This window comes from Lipophrys pholis (genome assembly GCF_963383615.2).
Source record: "Lipophrys pholis genome assembly, chromosome: 3".
Lineage (NCBI taxonomy): Eukaryota > Metazoa > Chordata > Actinopteri > Blenniiformes > Blenniidae > Lipophrys > Lipophrys pholis.
Genome location: NC_137627.1, coordinates 5,264,356 through 5,280,740, shown reverse-complemented (window position 1 = coordinate 5,280,740; position 16,385 = coordinate 5,264,356). Strand labels below are relative to the sequence as shown.

The following is a 16,385-nucleotide window of genomic DNA, read 5'->3' as shown; positions in this document are numbered from 1 at the left end:
CGACGACGTATCTGGATATGGCATCAGGGAGTTTTTTAGAATCAGCCTTGAAAAAATAAACAAAAAAAATAAATTTATTTCATGTTATAAATGTTATAAAAATCTGATGAAAAAGTGTAAAACAGACCAATTCTTCACAACTTATAGTCTCACTGGATGTTTTAAAAGAAGCATGAACAATCCTGTTAATTCATTCTAGTATACATAGAATTTTATTAAATATTTTTTAAATGAGAAAAGTAACTTGTTCTCTAACTAGTATTCTCTTATAAGCATGGGGTATAACTGACTCATGTGGTTACTTGCACCATGAAGGGTTAACTCATGCACCTGCTGCTTCTTCCTCCTCTGTCTCAGCCTGATGCATGGTTGGTTGCCTTCAGTCATTATTTACATTAAATCAGATTATTAGTACGAACGGATATTACAGTTGTTGCAGCAGCAGAGGGTCAATAACAAGCAAAGGAGTATAGAGATGAAGAAAGTCTTCTATAGACTTTTATATAGAGGAATCACTGTGTGTGTCGGTGGACCTCATATGAAGCCGGGTTGAGAAGTGTGACGAAATGATGAGATTAAAAGTTCCTGTAACAAAGACGAGCGTCGTGTTTGAGGAGCGCCTCGAGTGGTCGGCCTGCAGAGTGGAAGATCACAGCCACAATAATGAGAAGCTGAAGAAGAGAGACTGGAAACCCCCCCCCCCCCCCCGTGTGGTTTCCCAGCTGCCTGTTCACCATGTCACCTTTCCCTCGTATTTCTGACCTTTTCTCATGTGGATTTGTCAGTTGTTGTTTTTTTTTTTCTTTTTTTTTCTTGCCTGCATGAATTTCTCTGCACACCCCTCCTCCTCTGCTTTGTTCTTTCCACTGTCGGAGTACACAAACAAGCTCTGCACCAATTTCCACTGTTTGACACCTGAGCCTAAAAACCAAAGGACTGAAAACACACAATCGAAAAGTTTCTAATGCTGCGGCACATCAGGTGAAGATGATATAATTACAAACACTTTTTGACGATGGTGAAGTTCTTCCGGCGCTCTTCCTCTTGCGTTGTGACAGGGCCGTTTTTTTTAAATGCTATTTTTGTACATGTTTCATAATCGGCGACACGTCTCTCATACGACAGTGCAGCCGGAGTAGTTGCTGCAATTTCACCTCTGCAATTTGACAGTTACTTTGGAAAGTAGTTGGTTCGGTAGTTCAGTAATATATATTACGAGTAATGTCTGTTTAAAAGCGACGTGCCTTATCGGTCAGACTGACGTCCACCAGTTGTCTCCGTTCTACTTGTTCCAGCTTGAACGAGCATGAAGCAGCTCTCACAGCACGTCCCCGTCCCTCCCCGAGTCAGAAATCCGAGGCCGCCCTGCAACGTGCGACCGTGCGGCACATGTAATGAAACCGAGGCGCAGCGGAGCAGAGGGAGATGAAGCCACAGATAGAGCCTGTTAACATGCACACTCTTCATCGCATGTGCAGGTGTTGCTTTGTGCAAACTGACGCTTTACGGCTCTCAACAGCGTTTTAACATTGTCCTAAAAACCCGGTCCTATGGAGCAATGCCACGTTGAAACAGTGCGGATTACACAGTGTGAGTCACTCTATGAATTGGACTAATGGCTACTAAGTTCACAGCAAATATATCCAAGTTAATACATCAAATTAGAGATTAGATTAGATCAGACTTTATTAATCCCACGTGAGGAAATTCGGTCATCACAGCAGCAGTTATAGACGGGATAGATACACACACAGACTAGACTACAGGTATGTATATATAAATAGATAATTCGATGAATAAAAATGTATTATACACACAGTAATATAGAGATTGAGATGGGGAATAAAATGCACATAATAGCAGCAGCAGTAATACGTACAGTATTTAAGATAAGATAAGATAAGATATCAATTTATTTATCTCGCATGTGGAGAAATTTGCAGTGGTACAGCAGGATAGTACAGAGAAAGAAGCACACATAGCAGGAACTAAAAAAAGCAGATAAAAATACAATATAATAGAAAAATATGCACATGGTGCCTATAAGTGTGGACATGTACAGAATATGGGGGGTGGATGTATTGCACAAAAAAGCAGGTAAAAGCAGGTAAAAATACAATATAATAGAAGAATACATTTACAGTACTTCTCTGTTCATCAGTGCAAATAAAATGTTGAAACATGATCACATTTGTCTCTATTACCACACCTCATTTAAACGCTACTAGAACAACTGCTTGATTCTCTTTTACCTATTTTAATGTAAAGTGATATATCGGTAATTAAGCAGTGAGGCCAGTACTGATCCCTGAGGGACGCCGCAATGCAAAGGCTATCACAGATATTAACCGGTTTTAGAAGGTTTCAAAAAGTTACTCAAAGTCAAAGATGTTATCAAATATTTTAGGAGCTTAGAATGATATAACCAGTCAGACTAAATTAAATACAGTGGAGTTGAAGCAAAGATTAAAAAAAAAAAGAAGATTAAATTCAAATACAAGCTGCTCTTCATTACTGTTTTTCAGAAAAGAAAGAAGGAGGGGAAAGTTTGCTCGTTTGCATTTTTAAGGATCTGAAAGGACTTTACTCTGGTTGTTTCCACAGCCGCAAGCGAGAGTAAAGAAAAAAAACGTCTGTGGCTTTAAACTGATTTTAGATAGAGACGAGGGGTGAGAGCATACATCAGAGGACAAGGAAGAAAAGAAATATTCTCTCTTTCTTACCGTCTGCACGGAGACTTACTCATCTCAGGAACAAACCAAACACCATGCAGCACAGCAGCTCAGTCATTTTTAAAGTTTTCTTTTTTTTTCTGGTTCCATGTTTCATGTTTTGTGGTTTCAAATCATTTTTCTACAGTTGTAATACTAATACTAAAGTTATAAATGTTATTTAATAATTTTTATTTTACATCTACACACAAAAAAAGACATTTACTAATGTCACAATGTGCATCCAGAACACAAACCTATTGATATTGGTGAATTAAAACTGTGAAAATATACATTTAAGTGTCTTTTCTATATATCTGAATCTTTTATTTTTATGAATGATCCATCTTTTTAGACTTGTGTGGATTAAGTGTATTTTTTTCTTTATATACTTAATGCACGTTATGCACGAGTGATCACCAGAATGAAAAAAAAGAGAATAAGCCTACACGTTGTGTTACACAACAGCGGACGTCTGAGGTGGACACCAGTTATGGGGGATTTCCTCAAACTGAACTGCTGTTTTGTGGCTGCTTTGTACTTACATACACTGCTTGACATTGATTATCGATTAACTCAAAGGTCATTGTTTCTAACATATCATTTAATTATCTCTTTAAACAGGTAAAAATGAATCCTGACTCAATGTGAGGTGCTGTTTTATTTTCATTCTGATGAGATTTTTTTTAATGAAAAGTGTTTTATCCATAAAATTTGATATAATAATTATCATAACCCTTTTTTCCAGATTCACTTCACAGGATAAAAACAAATGACATTTTTTTTGTCTTTTTCCCCTCAACATCTATTATTCTACATCGTACTTGTGTTTCATCATGCCTATTGTAAGATTTAAACAAACGTTTGAGTCTCTTTCAACTCACAATAGAAATAGAAAAGTCTCACCACGGCCTCCGACCTACTTTTCACACTGTTTCAGATGAAGGTGCCCCCTGTGTGTTTACCGGCTGTGTGAAGCAGGTTGTGATGTGTCCCCCTGCAGGAGAAGCTGGTGAACTGCATGGAGGGGCGCACGGCTCAGTCTCTGGAGGACTGGCTGCAGGCTGCTGGCCTCACACCGCACTTCATACAGGTGTGTGTGTGTGCGTGTGTGTGTTTGCACATACATAAGAATATACGTTTTTACGTAACAGTTAAAAACCACATTTCAGTACATTTTGGAATCTGTTGTGGTTGAACTTTTACAACTTTTTACCGGTTCAGGCTTCAGTTTGTAATATCTGAAGGATTCACTGTTTATTGCCTTGGAAAAGGTGCCACGTTTGTATAATGAGCAGCAGAGCCGGGTGTGAGGGTTGTGCCCAACGTTAAGGAGCTTTTCTTTGTTGACGACTCCTGTTTGTTGGTTGAAGGTTAAAAATAAAAAGGTCTAAAATTGTAAAAAAAACTAAAAACATGTATCAATAGCAGACTCTTTCTCTGGGCTGCCCATGCCACAAATGCCGATTCCTTACAACCGTGGGCCACATAAAGTAAGGCTGCAAGACATGCTGCCGTTTCACATTTATTATCGCAACTCAGCGTTTATGATAAACATAACAAAAAGATCTATTGAACTGCAATAAATTATGTTTTAATGCACTTCATACCCTGGGAGAGATCATTTTTCAGTTGATTATTTAAACATGAGATCACCATGGTGACAACTTGTTAAAAAACACAAAACTCAAGGAAACATGATCTGAGGACCCGTTACACCATACTAGTGGACAAAGGTGGAAGTGCATCAATCTTGAATAGTGTACTTTAATGGTTTACTATGATGTTTGTTTGTGATTACTTTGATCCAGACCCCACAAACACATTATTAACAGTATAATCCCATTTTAAGAGTCTAGAATAGTCTATTTTTTTTCATATTCTTATTATTGTGTTGGCAAAAACATTCAATCAGACTCAAACAATTACTAACAGAATCAGATATTTAGATCAGAGATGTTTTTATTTCTGTATTTCTTTTTTAAAATTCAAATTACTTAGCTTATTCAGTTAGTTGTGGTTCAAGCTGCTTGTGATTACGCACCCAGCTCACGATGTCACAGCTCTATGAGACAGTTTATGATGATTAGATATACAATCAGAACTTGGATTATTTTTTTCTTCTTCCTTCAATTCATTTGTTGACAGTTCTTTCCTTTGTAACTGAATTAAGGCTTGACAATTTCAATACTTACATTTTCTTTGGATATAATGACCTGAAAAATGGTTTAAAATAACACAAAATGCCATGCACTTTTTCTTTGTTTATATTATTCGGTTTATTTAATTTGGATTCGGATTTAACTGAAAAGCGTCCGGATCAGTCCCGTGAAGCTCAGCGAACGATCTTGTTTGTTGTCATGTGTGCATTTTGATATCGTGGAAACTTTTCTGATATATCGTGCCGGCCTAATGTGCCACGGTCATTCTTCAAATATGGGTCCATTTCAGCAATCATTTATGAAGCAGGAGGTTGTTGAGAGATTTTACCTATGGTTTGATGGGAGGAATCGTCAATTAAATTGGATCTTTAGAACCGTCTCCTCCGGCTCCGTCATCCTGGGTGGGAACGCTCCGGAGCTGAGTTTTCATCTTGAGATGTCACAAATTCTTGGAAAATCCCCGTCGGCCCAGGGGCAGCTGCTGGTTGTTTGTGTTGTACACAGCCGCCCAGTGACTCAGCACTAATGCAGAGGTCAGAGCCAAGCAACAGAGAAGTGAAAAAGTCTTTCCAGAATATGAGACAAAGCCTCGAGGACCAATCAGCTGCTTACTGCCTTCAGTCTTTATCTTTTAAACCACACAGATTACTTCAACATAAACAAAGATTTTTTTTTTTTTTTTTTACGTAATTGACTAGTAAGTAAACAGATAAATGAGTCCATGTTGCTATTTTTAGGACGAGTTCGCAGGTTCAAATCCCACAGGTGACGGGGTCACCACTGAGCAAGACAACATCAGTGCTCTGGAAACATGAGTTTCCCCCAAAGGGGATTATTGGAGTGTGATTAGTTTAGTTAGTGTGACTCTCTGAGTGTCTGAATACTGAGTGACCAGTCGGACTGGTTTGAAAAGGGCTTCAGGGAGGCAACAGGGTGAATCTACCCCGGCTGGGGTAAAACATGTCAGTTCCAGAAAAGTTTGGACATATTATTAGAAAATATAGCATTAGATTATTTAAAAAAAAAAAGAAAAAAGGCTTGACTTTCTTCCACTAGAAATACCCATACCACTAGAGGGAGCTCTTTAGTACAATTTGCGAATCAATCATGTAGTTTATTTGAATAGAATTTAAAGCTGACTTTACAGATACCGTGAAAAAAAAAGAAAACAAAGTGCAAAGGGAGAACACACTAACTCAACAATGATCCCGGGATATTTTCACTGGAATGCTTCGTGCAGAGCTGCACTGCTTCTACTCCGTGCAGTTCATTCATTGACTCAGTTACATCTCATCTTAGGTCCCGAAGATAATCCCTGGTTTTTATACTCACGTTCCCCACATACTGAGATTTTTCTAAATTTACTCTGAATATTTAACTGTGGAAGTTGTGAAATATTTTTCCTGGAATGTTTCAAACAATCAGCCTCTCTCATGGAACTTTAATGCCGCTGAAGTTTTTGTCTAATGTGGCAAAACATGTTGAAGTTAATGTGGTTCGGCAGGTTTTGTGGAATTTCATTTGGTGGAAGGTGGCAAAAATACAAGCGATCGAGAGCTACTTCATCTCCATCAACATCAGATGTTTGCATTATAAAGACTTTAATGTCCTTTTACTAGTGCCGTCAATCGATTAAAAAAAAAAAAAAAAAAGATTAACTAATTAATTGCACAATTATCTGTAATTAATTGTGATTAATCGCATTGTTTTTCTCCTGAAGACTGATTTATCCAGGGATGTCTTTCAGTCAGGTAACTTTTTAAAGTGAAACTTTCTGCCGTGACATTATTCCACTAGGAATTGCGCTGCTCTGTTGTCCCGGACCATTGGACCATTGGCACCATTGTAGAACACTGGCGGGTTAAAAAAATGTGTCCACCCTCTGTCTACATGTGCTGCAACCTGCATCCTGGTGTCCTGGCTTCAAAGTGCATCCATAGCATTTATCTCAGCTCACATCATCATTGTAAAAGTCATGTAATGTCCAGCAGGAGTTTGGTGCACGTATAAATGTCGGGAGTGAACGTGAAGAGAATCCAAACTTTTCTCCTTTTACTTTATTTTTTTCCATTTTGGTCTGCAGCGGGGAAAAGTGGTTGCATTACTTTCCCCTGCAGTTTGTTTGTATCTTTGTCGCCGTCAGCTGCAGAAGTTTTGTGCGAGAGTGACACTCCAGTGAGCACGAATCCGTCGGCCGTGGTGGAAGTGTGCACAGGTTGGCGTTTTGAAGCGCTGCAGCCACGCTGCTCTCACTGTGTGTGTGTGTGTGTGTGTGTGTGTGTGTGTGTGTGTGTGTGTGTGTGTGTGTGTGTGTGTGTGTGTGTGTGTGTGTGTGTGTGTGTGTGTGTGTGTGTGTGTGTGTGTGTGTGTGTGTGTGTGTGTGTGTGTGGCGGTGTGTGATGAGCACTCACCCAAACTAGAATGTGTTGAGTCAGCTGCTCTGCAAGCCTCTGTCCCTCCCCAGTGAGCTATTTATACACACCCAAACCAGCCTCGGCTACATACCAGCACACAGACACTCACACACAGATGTAAGAACGTACACATTTTGTATGATCACCCACACTCACACACACACACACTCACACACACACACTCACACACACACAGAGGCTCGAAAGCACCTTGTAAACAACCGCGTGGAGGAAGGGTTAGAGCAGGGCTTCAGGGTGACTCAGTGATTTCTCTCCCTTCCTGACACTGTGCTGAGGAGGAAGCGACAGGTGGGCCCACAGAGACGCTCGGAGACGCTCCGGCCGATACTCGGCTCTCATGGGAGCAGCTGGATCGGTGGCCGACCTCTCAGGATCACATGTAGCACGCTAAGGTAGGACAACAAGTCCACTTCACCTACGAGACACTGCACCTCCTGTCTGCATTGAAAGTAGTGTTGACGCCTAAATGTGGAGAATCACCTTGACCGCGGAGGATCCACTCTTAAATTCTAGCTTGGGTGTAGTGATTAGATCAGTGTCCTTTTCTGTTGTGACAGTGGCAGCTTCCGTTGACCTGCATTTGCAGCTTCTTGCGTGATGTGCTGATCCTCCTCTGAGTTATGTCTTGTTCTGCATGAAGAAGAACACATTTTAGTTCAGGGGTCATAAAAAACCACATTTTCATGGTGATTGGGCCAGACAGGTAGAATGGTACCATAGTAACCTTCATGTTTGAACTTTAAAGTTTAGTTTTTTTACTTTTCTTTTGCGTATGTGATGAAAAATGTCTATATTTTCAACAATTCCTGTGGAAAATAATATTATGATCTCAACATAAAGCCAATTTTAATGAAACGTTCTGGTGCAAAATACAGTTAAAATGTAAAAAAAAAAAAAAACATACCTGTTGCATTATGATATTTCTTACAAACTCACCTTTTTTCCAAAAACTTATTGTTGCCACTGTTAGAAGTGTGATAAACCTCCACGTTTAGTAATCAGGTTGGATTTAGATTAAATGTCTGCAGCCTTTTTGAGTAACACTGAGTTTCCATTACGTAAAATTGATGTTTACCCTTTAAAATGAGGATAACACAGCTCATAACGTTTTACATTTATTCTTATACAAAAACAAAGTCATGTTATATTTATGTTTAAGTTTCATAACTACACTACAGACATTTCATCACATAGCTCTCTTTAGTCCTTTTACCATTATTTTTAAATAAATGTATGCATTGTTTATCTAGCTGTTTGGACTCTTAGAGATTTATGGATGTTTTTCCCTTTTAACGGTTTCTTGTAATAGTTCTCTCCGTTTGTTATCATTTAAGATCTTTAAGCGATTGTTGCCATCACATTTTTAAATATGTTTTTTGTATTTGAGTGTTTTTGGTTGTTGGAGATAGATAGTCCACGTCAACCTTTCCGAAAGCTTGTGGCTCGAGAGCTGCAGGTTGCAGGCTCGTGATATTTTGCCCCTCATCTATGTTGGAATTAAAAACACTTCAGACTATTTTAACACAACTGGCGACCACAGTCATTTACATAGAGTTCATATATCAACACAGCCACTTTTACAGAGTGATGCTATTCTCAGAGTGTTGTGAGTTGTACTGTGTAAATATACACGCATGATTGCAGTAGTGTAGAGATGGTGTTCATTTTTTTTAATGTAGTGTTGAAGGTGGCAATCTGTTTCACTCTCCTCACAGCTTCCATATGTTCAAATCAGCTGCTTGACAAGGTCTGCCTCCTGCAGTTGAACGGCATAGTGATTCTGAATGTGTCCATGTTGTCCGTTCAGTGTGTACCTTGATTTGTTTCCCGTTTTTGATGCTAAAAGTTTAGTAAATATAAAATTCCTAAAGCCCTCTGACGTTCCATACACGGTCTCAGAGTAAACCTCGTCTCATACTCGCAGGGTTTTGCGTTTACACGGCAAAGTTTTGAAAAAGCACGTCTGTTTCGGAAGCAGAATAACTATTTACTAGCTGTGGTGCGCATGCCCAAAAGCAGCATTTCAGAAAAGTTGTGTTTTCCCTGTTTCTACGGAGGCAGAGTCGGGCCAATTTCAAAAAGTTCCATGTTGGGAGCTGCTTTCAAAGGGTTGCGTTGTCAGTGGCTCCGAGCACCGTCGTGGTGTGTACGGACACCCAGAAAGCAACAAAGGTTTTCCATTTTCACTGAATCCTACCTTGTCTCACACTCGTACTTTCGTTTTGGGTTTTTATTAGGATACAGATCTCTTGTTCCAGAGATTAGCACCAAACTGACAATACCTTAACAATAAATACAGTGTTGTGCAGTTTGTATTTAAAAGCAATTAATGCCAAACACTAGTACTAAAAGTGTGATACATGTGCTGCTGATCTTCTTGAGTCCTGTATAAAAGATGGAAATGGACTGAAGGAAGGTTCACAGCTTCCACTATGATCCCACACTGCCAGTCTGGGATTGTCCTGCTCTTGAGTCCTGTTTTGAAGAGTTGGTGGTAATGGTTGAGTTTGTGCCCGTGTTGCCCGGGATCCGCTGGTGAAGTGGGTCGTCGGCTCTCGCCTGCATTGGTCAGCGTGCGAGCTGCTGTTGGCTTCACGCTATGACTCACGCTACAAGAATGTCTGGTCACTGAGCAGAGTGAGATTATAATAGGTAACATGGGCTGCTGCCAGTTTCTGCTGACCACATTTGCATGAGCTCCGTTTGTCAGCGAGCATGAGAGCGACCACAGTCGCTATCAGTTCACCCGGAGCCGATGCATCATTCGTCTTTGGTGCTGCTGATGAGATGAAGCAACATATCAGGCTGAGGTGATTTCCAGTTTTCTCTGTTCTACTTGACTTTTACTCAAATACTACCATCAGACTCTTACGTCCTCTCATACTCAAGATAGAGAAAAATAGAGTTTCTACAAAAAGATCCATTAAGCTTTAATTTTGTCCTCTGCTTCATTGAGGCCATATTCTGTGTAACTCTTTTGGTACCCCCTGTTTTTTCTTCTTCTTTTTTACTTTTAAATATTATTATTCTTTTATATTTTCAAAATAAATGATACAGTTTTAATGGAAATGCTTAAACTGAGTAGTTCTCAGACATAAATGAATTAAATGCAGACTCAGCGATTTGTAAGACATTAAAAAAATATGATACCCTTTAAATTTAAGAGGGCTTCACGACTGCTCACTAATCTTTGGGGTGCCACCCATGGGGGTCAGGGAATCACTGGTCTACGTGACTGCAGGGTTCCACTCCTAGTTTGACCAATTATTTATTGGAAGACGTAACTAGGAGTTGAAACGTGAGTAGAATATTGTATAGAGGTTTAAACTGACCACACATGATGGAGGATCAAGAGATTCAAGGCCAAAAGTTCAGCAGGAGTTTTTTACAAACCATTTTACAATGGCATTGTGTTTTTCATTTTAGGTTTTGTGTTTCGACAGCAGAAAATACTGTACACGCAGAAAGAGTAGAAATGCTGAAAACATCGTTATCATGTCAAGCTACTAGTTGGTGTTGTGTTTTTGTACTTTCTTTCATTGTATAGGCCCACCCAGTATCTGATGTATGTAAAAATATGTGTGTCCATGTATGCAGATGATGGTGTAGTAAATCTACACTTTATTGTTGAACTGCTGTTAAGTTTAAAAGAGTGAGCAGCACCAACACTCCGAAGTCCTGTGTTATTAGTGTTGATTGACTTGCACATGTGAAGAACTACTTCCTAAAAACATAGTGTGCATGTGCAGTGCTCGTCAGAGATTCTGAACTTTGTTAACGTATCGATAAATGTAAAAAGAAAATGGAATGAAGAAACTCTAATTCATTAAAAGTTTGCTGTCTTCACTTAAAGATGTTGTCATGGAGTTGGTATGTGTCAGGAGAAATGGAGATATCAGAGCCCCTCCTCACCTCGTCCTTTGAGAGAACCACATCCACGTATTCATCTGATTCCCTTGACTTAAGCCTAATCTGTGTATTCTGAGTTACTCATTGTTAAAAGGTCCATGCAGATATTGTGTGCCTCTGAGTCTGGTTCTGTTTGAAGGTTTCTCCATTTGAAATGGTGGTTTTCCCCCAATGGTCACCAGTGCATAACACTGAGGAAATAATGTAGTCGTTCCTACATCCAATACTTTGTATTGTAAGTGTTGTGAGATGTTGGTAACAAATGACCAGAATTGACTTGAATTGAATGTGGCTGCGACCATAATTCTACCTGGAAGTAGTAAGCTGAGTACGTTTCTGGATTTCCCATGTTGATCATCAATGCAGATGTTGTATGGACACCTTCTGTTACCAGCACAGTCTCAGTTCATTGCACTCGTTCACTGAAGAATCTGAATAAAGTTATGCAAGCATAACACTTTGCAAATTAAGTGAGTGCCACAGTCAATGCAAAACACTAAAGAACAATTTTTAATGTAAGAAACTTGGAATTCTAACGCGCAGTTGTTTCGTCGTGGTTTTCACAGTTCCCTGCTTGCCTGTCCCTGGCTCTGCGCTTTGCGTGTGCATTCCTGCCGTTTAGTTCTGTGGAAGAGGTGAGCAATGCCCCCCGGGGGTAGAGCTGGGATCGGGCGTGTTTCCACAATATTTACATGACTTGGACTGTTGGGTGAAAAGCATGAAGAGGCAGAGATCAAGAGAGCTGGCTGAGCTCGCCGCTGGAGGCTGTTCTTTTGCTCTCAGTAATGGCATGTAATGGGGCTCCTCCTTTTCATGAATAGCAAGACGATGCCTCAATTTTCTTCTCTTTTAATGAATGTGAGACATTTATTGCGAAGCCGTGGAGACATTAATCACAGAGGTGAAACAAGGAGTTTATTGATCGGTCGATCAGTGAAGCAGCAGCCGAGTGCTTCCATTGTTCAAAAGGGGGTTTGTTCAGTGTGAAAATGTGTGTTGTATGGTCGTTGTGTGAACTACAGGCTGGCACGAGGTGATCAGGTGACCATTCAGACCATTCACCATCCATTCCGTTTTCCAGTTGTGGTATCTCGATCGTTCTCAATCCTCAAACTCGATTACAATGAATTGTTCTCTTCATTTCGCGACACCGTTCACTTCAATGAAACACTGTGGCACTGTAAAACTCATTACTGTAAGTCTGAAATAGAGCTGGAAGCTTAAAGACGGATGCATCCTGCTCTACCGGTCCTCACAGTGTCTATATCGACACATCTGACCGTACAGGTTCCTCGAGAGCCTATATAAACACATTGATGGCAGCCGGGTTTAAAGGAGAATGAATCTCAGTCATAGAGTGATATTCATATTTTGAATAGCCACACTGCATTTTAGATGGTGACTGATATAAAGATAAACCTTTAAAAGTAAAATTCCTTATGATTAAAGCTACTGTTCTAAATTGTCCCGCGCCGTTATGACACGTTCCAAACTCATTCAGGTAGAGTTAGAAACAAGTCTTCCAGAGTTACGTAACACGAGAGGTTTGCTTTGGGCCTGTGAAAACAGTGAAAGGCAAAAAGATATTCCAAGCTTTTCTATAAGTCTGATCAAATATTTACTGAGTGGAAAGGAAAACCTGACAGTAGATAACTACCTCCCATTGTAAGATTAACCCTTCCATTAACAACCCACGTTCCCTTCTAATGGAAAACATGGGGCCAAAATTGATCCGCAATCATTTCCCAAATTACAAATCAATAAATTCTGTATTAAAGGTGCACAATATATTGAAAATTGACTATAATCTACTGTGTCACCACTATGGATCCCCGATAAAGACCCCTGACTCCCATCAGCTTCCTGGCGCTCCACAGTGTCATTGCACCTCCTCGTCCCAGAAATAGGATTGGTCAATACGGGGAATAAAAATAAGGAATTTCCCAAAGGGGATTAAAAGTATGATCAGCTATGAAAAGGTTAGTAAGTATTGTGATAAAGGTGTAAATTTGGGGCAAGGGAAAGAGCACTGTTTGTTTGTAAGAACACCTATCACTTAAGTTTCAGTATTTATCAAAAATCACATTATTACCACAGTACACCATGATATTGGGTTGGTAGTTTTGCTAACTACTTCTTAATTGCTTTGTTTTATTATATAGTATATATAAATAAAATTATCTTGCCTTATTTATCTGACCACTACTGCATTTAGCTGAGCTACGATTGTTGACGGTTGAATATGTGGATATCTAGTTGACATGAACCAGTTGCAGCTTTCTGAAAGGCAAAGTGTTCATTCCCAGTGTAACCAACAACCTGTGTAATAAAATGTGCCAGTAGATTTATACAGTGTTAACCAGTGTTGCCACAGTTACCTTGAAAATGTAATCTGATTAATATTTACTCCTTTAAAAAGTAACGTAGTTACTTTGCTGATTACTTGTTTTTAAAAGTAACTAAGTTAGAATACAAGTAACGTTTTAGTTACTGTAACCAGCTGCCGACAACACCCCCCACCGTCCCAACATAAGAAAAGAAACCAGTTTTGCTAAAAACTCTGAAAAAAGGGGCGGGGCTTCCTGCCAATATATGTTCTTACTCAGGAAAATTACAAAAAATAGTGTAACATCTCTGCAGTTGTGTTCTTGTTGCAGTGATATGGTTTCGCGATTTTGTTTGTTAGTTTGTTGTTTTTTTTGTGTCACCTGAACATTAGAGCAAGTTGGTCCGTGATTGGCTGAGAGCGGAGAAGGGGGCGGGTCAAGTGAGCGTGCAGACACAATGCCTGAGTCCGTTTGGAGGAAAACGGAGGAGCGACCTGGTTGTGTAGAATAATAAAGCGGCTTTGCAGACTAGAAGTAACTTAAATCTGATTACTGGTTTGAAAATAGTAACGCGTTAGATTACTCGTTACTGAAAACATATGAGAGTAATGCGTTAACACTGGTGTTAACATAGATGAACTTGATATGAAGACCTTTAAAAAATCTGAAGTTTCTTTCTGAACTCCAGTGTTTCTGCAGATTTTAGCGCGCCTGTTTTCACTGTTTTCACCTTCAATGTTATTCTACTGCAGCTGGGCAGCGAGCGGTCATCAGAAGCATCGCTGCCGTATTCTGGTCAGTTCTGCACCTCAAGTGTCATCTCAGCGAGCTCAGTGCAAAATCTAGGATAGAAGCTGCGTTTATTGAGAAGTCGTGGTCAGTGTTTTCCAAGGTGATCCCGTATTTCCTTTTTGTTTCAAATAGACGTTGATTAATCACTGGTAAAATCCCCATTGGGGCGAAGGACAAAACAATACACCCTGCACACGTCTGACATTAATGCACCAATGTCAGTTTGAACATTAACATTAACTGTTTGTGTGTTTAGTTTGGTCTGACATGTCACGGCTTTGGACGGTGGAACAGCGAAGTGCAGTGGAGTGTAGTGGAGACATGCAGAGGAAGTGGAGGATTTCTTGTGAGACTGGGTGGGGTGCTGCACTGATTAGACACGCACATAAAACACCAGCAGCTTCAGGAAATGTAAACATGGTGACGGCCACAAGTGTTTCAAAAGCTTATCGCACACGTAAGAATGTCAGTGAAGTGACAATAGGGAAAAGGTGCTCGATTTCAAGAAGCTGTGTTGTGAAGTCGGGGCACTGAAAAAAAAAATTCCAACAAAAACTGCAAAATAATTCACAATACTGCAGTATGCTATTCAGTACTTGTCAATAAAGCCTTGTTTCCACGATGCAGTATGACACGGCACGGTACGCCAAAGTGTACCCAGACCCAGGTCTTGTTCCTCCGCAGAGAGTACGGTTAAAGCGTAGGTGGGGTTGTGAACCGTAGAAATGCACTTATAGATAAATATCATTATTATATATTGTGTCGAGGTTGTGAACGGCTGCGTAACGACGCGTTGTCACGCACCAGTAAACGCTGGACCGGCACCGAAAATATTTGAGCGTGTGCCTGGACGGGCCCGGGTTGTTGATGGTGCAGAAAGAACCGTACCCAACGGTTACGATTTTACCGTAGTCCCTCCGTAGAGGTACCTAGCGTAACGTAACAAGCCCCGTAAAGAGGAACAACAACACAGCTCCGAGTTTACAAAACTGTATGCGAACAACGACAGGGAAAAGGTTGGGTACGATACTTTCGGTACTATCCACAACCTTTGTCAGCGAAAACGCATGAAAACTTAATGAGGCTTCCTTTTTTTGATATCCATGCAGCTTTTGGTTATTTAGTTCAAGGTGCAGTCAGTTTATTTGATGACAGAATCGGAGCGTTTTCAGTAAAAACACGATTTTTTTTGAAAAGTTCAAGATGGATCTTTACCTATCCGTGCTCTTATTTTGTTATTTCTTCATTTTGCATTTTATAATTTCTTTCTGCCATTTGACATGGTGTTGTAGACAGTCGCTGCATTTCACCGCCTCATCAGTATGCGTATGTGACTAATACAAAATTGGACTTGACTTGACGGTGACAGTGTTTAACTTGTATTGGCGTTAATGTACCAAATTCATAAGGCCGTTTTATGAGCTAAGAAAAGATGCAGACCAGCCAAATTATTCTGCTCTGTGCTGTTTTCCTCAGCAAATTGGGTCAGCCCAACACTTAATGGTCTGCCCACTCAACCTGTAGCTCAAACCCAACTCAATAACCCAACACCTTTTATTGTGGAGGGAGTCAGTTTATGACTTGAACCCATAAAAAAACAAAATAAGTGAAAATGTAATGACTCACCGTCTGTCTCTATCGGTATTTATAACTTAAGACTTCAGAAAGTCCCAGAGAGAGTGACCGGCTGGTGATGCACAGTGTTGGTATGTCAGGAACAGGACTGAAGCTGACCGAGAACGAGGGAGGGAGGGAGGGAGGGAGGGAAACGTAAGAAGGAAGGAGGGGAAAAAGTGGGAGTGTGATAACAGCACTGGGAAGATTTGTTGGCTCTCTGTCAGTGTTTCCCAGCAGCCTGCTCGGCTCCCGGACTTCTCTGTGGCAGTGTCTGGATCACACCAGCGTCGGCTCCAATGTTCGGCAGGGACCGTCAGCGTGATGGTGAAGTACAGATCCATCCTGTCCTCTGAGTGTCTGAGTGTAACCTTTGGAAAGGCGTTTCCTTATTGCCGCGCTTTCAGTGTGTGTGTGTGTGTGTGTGTGTGTGTG

The 16,385-nt window shown here is 40.4% G+C and overlaps 1 protein-coding gene across 8 annotated transcripts in view; it reads left to right on the top strand.

The window, feature by feature from the left end:
• Positions 1–16,385, top strand: part of LOC308107265 (kinase suppressor of Ras 1-like) — a 43,500-nt gene that overhangs the window by 2,131 nt on the left and 24,984 nt on the right. For 2 of the 8 annotated variants that reach the window (XM_080459521.1, XM_080459520.1), the window contains exon 2: positions 3,715–3,804. The exons of 3 other annotated variants lie outside the window; for them this stretch is intronic. In XM_080459521.1, coding sequence (XP_080315647.1) covers positions 3,733–3,804 — 72 coding nt within the window. In that variant the 5' untranslated portion in view covers positions 3,715–3,732. Of the gene's footprint in view, positions 1–3,714; positions 3,805–7,353; positions 7,701–16,189; positions 16,278–16,385 lie in introns of those variants that run through there. 3 more of the 8 variants (XM_080459523.1, XM_080459526.1, XM_080459522.1) reach the window with 2 other exon arrangements.